This window comes from Melozone crissalis, unplaced genomic scaffold, assembly GCF_028551555.1.
Source record: "Melozone crissalis strain CALT ecotype California unplaced genomic scaffold, PUWL_Pcris_2 ptg000079l_1, whole genome shotgun sequence".
Lineage (NCBI taxonomy): Eukaryota > Metazoa > Chordata > Aves > Passeriformes > Passerellidae > Melozone > Melozone crissalis.
Window position 1 is genome coordinate 5,238,122 of NW_026535856.1, and position 5,283 is coordinate 5,243,404.

The window sequence follows — 5,283 nt, forward strand, 5'->3', positions numbered from 1 at the left end:
GCAGCCGGCGCTCTGCTGCGGCGCCCCGAGGCTGAGCTGCCCTCTGCCAAACACAGATGTTCACAGTGACCAAAACCAGGAACTTCCTGTTTTCTTTCCTGCCCTGGCCGGGCCCCGGCAGCTGCTGGGGAGGAAGTGGGGGGAGGCTGCGGAGCCCCAAAATCGCGGCCTCTTCTCCTCCCTCCCTCCCTTTGTCCCACCTGGGGCTTCACTGCTCCCTCAGCGGCCGTGGTGTCTGGGGCTGCTCCTTGGGGCTGGGCTGGAATCCTCTCTGGGAGCTCTGGAGAGAAAACCCTTTTTTTTTTACACAAAACCACATGAAATTTTTGGGAATTTGAATTTTTCAAATTGATCTCGAGCCAAGGGCTCCATGCTGAGTGAAGCAGAGGGGTGCAAGGGTGGAGTCGCCTGAAACGTTCCATCGGTCAAGGGCAGGGTCAGAATGGGCAAGGAGAGCTCAGGAGCCAAAATGGCCCCAAATGGGCCCCAAGCTGAGGTGTGGGGCCAGGAGCTGAGAATGTGGGGAAGAGCCATGGCAGGGTTCGGGCACGGGGACAGGAATGGGGACAGGGGCTGGGGATTGGGGAAGGGTCTGGGGAATGGGGACAGGCGGGGAAAGGGTGAAGGGGACGGGGTCAAAAGCATCAGCACGAGCAACATTTCCAGTAACAGTGGTTTTGGCACAGAAATAGATGGCGGAATCCTCGTCCTTGAGGTTGTTCATGGTCAGCGTCACCGAGCTCTGCCCGTTGTCCCTGGAGATCGTGAACGGGCCCTTGACCGATGGCGCGTTGTAGGTGCTGCCACCACTGTTGATGCTTCCAACCCAGTCCAGCCCCTGTCCAGGTCTCTGTCGAACCCAATCCATTTCGAAACTGCCAAAACTGAGCCCGGACCCTCGGCAGAGGAGGCGCAGGGACCCCCAGGGCGGCTGGAGGTCACCCCCACACTCCAGCAGGGTCACGGCCACCCGGAGCCCTGCGGGACAAAGGGGAGATGGGGGTGAGGACAAAGCTCAACCCTTGACCCAAACCCTGACTCTGGGCCCGAAACTGGGACCTTTGGACCACCCCATCCTAGTTGTCCTGCTCCGGCTGCCCCTCTAAGGTGAGTCCCACCCCATTTTCCAGTTTGACACACCCACTTTGAGGCCCTCAGCCAATCGGGTTCCTCATCCCCATCTCCCCTTTGTCCTGCAGGGCTCCAGGCGGCCGTGACCCTGCCGGAGTGTGGGGGGGGAACTCCAGCCCCCCGGGGGGTCCCTGCGCCTCCTCTGCCGAGGGTTCGGGTTCAGTTTAGGCAGTTTTGGGATGGGCTGGCACTGCCAGAGACCTTGGCGGGGCCTGGAAGCAGTCGCCAGTATCAGCAGCAGTGGCAGCACCTACTATGCGGATTCGGTCAAGGGCCGGTTCACGATCTCCAGGGACAACGGGCAGAGCTCGGTGACGCTGACCATGAACAACCTCAAGGACGAGGATTCAACCGTTTATTTCTGTGCCAAATCTTACAGCACAGATAGCGCTGCTGCTGCTGCTGCTTATACTGACCGTGCCGATGGTGGCATCGCCTTTCTGAGAACCTCAAGTACCCAAATCTCAGACCCATCCTCCAAATCTCAGCCCTTGACCCCATTCTTGGTCCTTTGTCCCAGATCTCCCCCGTTTCCAACACCACCAACCACGGAGCCGAAACCCGCGAACTGCTTCTGGCCCAAACCAAACTAAGTTGGCACCAAAAATCGCCCAAACTGGCCCCAAATCCCCTATTTTGCTCCCCTTAGCAGCAGCCGCTGACACAAATCCTCAACCTTTGTCTCCAAATCGGGACCCTGGGCCTCAAACCCCGACCTTCAGAGCAAAGTTATGGGGCACAAAGAGGAGATTTGGGGTCAGGAGTTGTGGTTTGGGGTCAGCAGGTGAGAATTGGGGCCGAGCCAGAGCAAGGTTGGGATCAATGGTCAAGGGCTGGGTGTGGGCTGGGCGTCTGGGGGAAGGGTCTGGGGAACGGGGATGGGGGGGGACACGGAGATTGGGGTAGGGACAGCAAGGCCATTGTCACTATGACCAGCCCAATTAGCACCAGCAGCCTTGGAACAGAAATAGGCAGCGGAATCCTTGTCCTTGAGGTTGTTCATGGTCAGAATCACCGAGCTCTGCCCGTTGTCCCTGGAGATCGTGACCCGGCCTCTACCGATGGCGCGTAGTCGGTGGCACCATTGCTCCAGATCGCTGCGATCCATTCCAGCCCCTGCCCAGGTCTCTGTCGATACCAGCCCATCCCAAAATTCCCAAAGTCGAACCCAGACCCTCGGCAGAGGAGGCGCAGGGACCCCCCGGGGGCTGGAGTTCCCCCCCACACTCCAGCAGGGTCATGGCGTCTGACTCCATGATTCAGAATGCTGAACGATTGCTATTAAATCTCTACTATATTACACTAATACTAGATTTTATTACAATAATACAATATTATATCTCATTATTAATATAATACATCTTATTAATAATATATTATATCTAACTAATACTATATTATATCTCATTAATTCTATATTATATCCCATTAATACTATGCTATATCTCATTAATACTGTATTACCTGTCATTAATACTATATTATATCTCATTAATTCTATATAACATCTCATTAATACTATATTATATCTCATGAATTCTGTATTATATCTCTTTAATTCTCTATTATATCTCATTAATCCTATATTACACCTATACCAAAGAGATACTAAAAGAATTCTGTATAAAAGACCCTAAAATATCCTGAAGAAACCCCGCGAGTGTCTGACAGAGCCAGGTCACGGCCTGGAGCCCACTGGGCAAGGAAACAAAACAATCCTCAGCAGCACCCAACTGGTAAATCCCTGGAGGGGAACGATCCCCCCGACACATTCCACATGTGCAGAAACAGCAGGAGCAGCGATGAGAGATGGGAATTGTTTCATCTTCTTCTTCTCCCTGTGCTGCTCCAGGAAAAATAATGAGAGAGAGAGAGAGGAAGACAAAGAGAGAGGGAGAGAGAGAGAGAGAGGGAGAGAGGGAGAGAGGGAGAGAGGGAGAGAGAGGGAGAGAGACAATGGGGTCTGACTCTGTGCAGGGAATGAGAATGGAACAGCCAGGCCCCGTGCCCATCTCCCCTTAGTCCCGCAGGGCTCCGGGCGGCCGTGACACTGCTGGAGTGCGGGGGAGACCTCCAGCCCCCCGGGGGGTCCCTGCGCCTCCTCTGCCGAGGGTCCGGGTTTGATTTCGGGAGTTTTGGCATGCACTGGGTGCGCCAGAGACCCGGGCAGGGGCTGGAATACATCGCCAGTATCAGCAGCAGTGGTGGCAGCACCGACTACGCGCCGTCGGCCAAGGGCCGGGCCACAATCCCCAGGGAAAACGGGCAGAGCTCGGTGACGCTGACCATGAACAACCTCAAGGACGAGGATTCCGCCATTTATTTCTGTGCCAAACGTGGTACTAGTGGTTATGGTGGTGGTGCTGCTTAGAGTGACGATGGCCGTGGTGCATCCATCCCCATCTCTGGGTCCTCACCTGTCCCCAAACTGAGACTCTTCCTTTAAATTCTCCCCCAAACCTCAGCCCTTGACCCTTTGTCCAAAATCTCCCCATTTGCACCAATGGTCAGCACTGACCCCAAACCCTCCACTGCTCCTGCCCCAAAACTCAAACATTGACCCCAAACCTTCACCCCTGGCCTCCAGTTCAGGCCTCCTCCAATCAGGGCCCAGGAGCTGAGGGAGATTTGGGTGAAATTGGCAAACCTGGGTGAAAGTCCAGAGTTGGGGCAAAGATGGTGGACATTCGGGGAGAAGGTCAAGAATGGGGTCAAGGGTTGGGATTTGGGGAAGGATTTGGGGATTTTGGGACATTTACGGAGCCAGGGATGGGGGTTTTGGGGCCACCACCAGCATCATCACCATGTCCAGAGCTCCCAGAGAGGATTCCAGCCCAGCCCCAAGGAGCAGCACCAGACACCGAGGCCGCCGAGGGAGAAGTGAAGCTCCAGGAGGGAGGGGGGGAGGGAGGGAGGAGAAGATGCTGCAATTTTGGGGCTCCGCAGCCTCCCCCCACTTCCTCCCCGGCAGCTGCCGGGGCCCAGCCGGGGCAGGAAAGGAAACAGAAAGTTCCTGGTTTTGTTCATGGTGAACATCTGTGTTTGGCAGAGGGCAGCTCAGCCTCGGGGTGCTGGGACAGAGCGCCAGCTGCACAAAAAGCTTTGTGTGCAAAGGGCCCTGGAGCGATCCCCTTCCACACTGAGACGGAGGGGAACTGGGCGAGATTGGGAAAAATGGGCAAAACTGGGGGAAACCAAAAGCTGTGGCAGCAGGGGTGGAATTTAGGGGAAAATGGTCAAGATTTGAGAAACAGGGGTGGAGATTTTGGTGAAGGATCGGAGAATTCTGAGATATTTTGGAACAGAGAGGAGAGGGCTTGGGACCACAACCACTATCAACACCATAAGCAGCACCACCACTACCACAACCACTAGTGTAACTTTTGGCACAGAAATAAACTGCAGAATCGTCGTCCTTGAGGTTGTTCATGGTCAGCGTCACCGAGCTCTGCCCGTTGTCCCTGGAGATCGTGACCCAGCCCTTGACAGAATCCGTGTAGCCGGTCCAACCACCATTGCTGTTGATGCCCGCGACCCATTCCAGCCCCTGCCTGGGTCTCTGGTGCACTTAGTACATGCCATAATTCCCAAAACTAAACCCAGACCCTTGGCAGAGGAGGCGCAGGGACCCCCCAGGGGGGCTGGAGGTCCCCCCCGCACTCCAGCAGGGTCACGGCCGCTTGGAGCCCTGCGGGACAAAGGGGAGATGGGGATGAGGCCAAAGCTCAACCCTTGACCATAATCCTGACCCTTGCCTCCAAATAGGGACCCTTGGAGTTTATGATCTTTCTGCCCGGTGGGTCCTGAACTTTTTTCCAGCTGGCCACACCCACATTAAGGCTCTCAACCAATCAGATTTCTCATCTCCATCTCCCCTCTTTCCCGCAGGGCTCCGATCGGCCGTGACCCTGCTGGAGTGCGGGGGGGACCTCCAGCCCCCCAGGGGTTCCCTGACGTTGCTCTGCCGAGGGTCCGGGTTCAGTTTCAGGGGTCACTCCATGCAATGGATCCGGCAGAGCCCCGGGCAGGGGCTGCAATGGCTTGCGGGGATCCACAGCTCTGGGTGTTTCACTGACTGCTCCCCGTCGGTGAAAAGCCAGGTCAGGATCTCCAGGAACAACGGGCAGAGCTTCACAGCCCTGACCGTGTTTG

The 5,283-nt window shown here is 56.0% G+C and overlaps 1 gene segment (V, D, J or C); it reads left to right on the forward strand.

Moving 5' to 3' along the window:
- Positions 1-3,166: 3,166 nt before the first annotated feature.
- Positions 3,167-3,502, forward strand: LOC128946322 (immunoglobulin heavy variable 3-64D-like; the record flags this gene model as incomplete). The annotated part of the segment is given in 1 exon segment: positions 3,167-3,502. A coding segment is annotated over 1 exon segment (336 nt), but the record flags the coding sequence as incomplete, so codon positions are not given.
- Between the last annotated feature and the right edge of the window lie 1,781 nt (positions 3,503-5,283).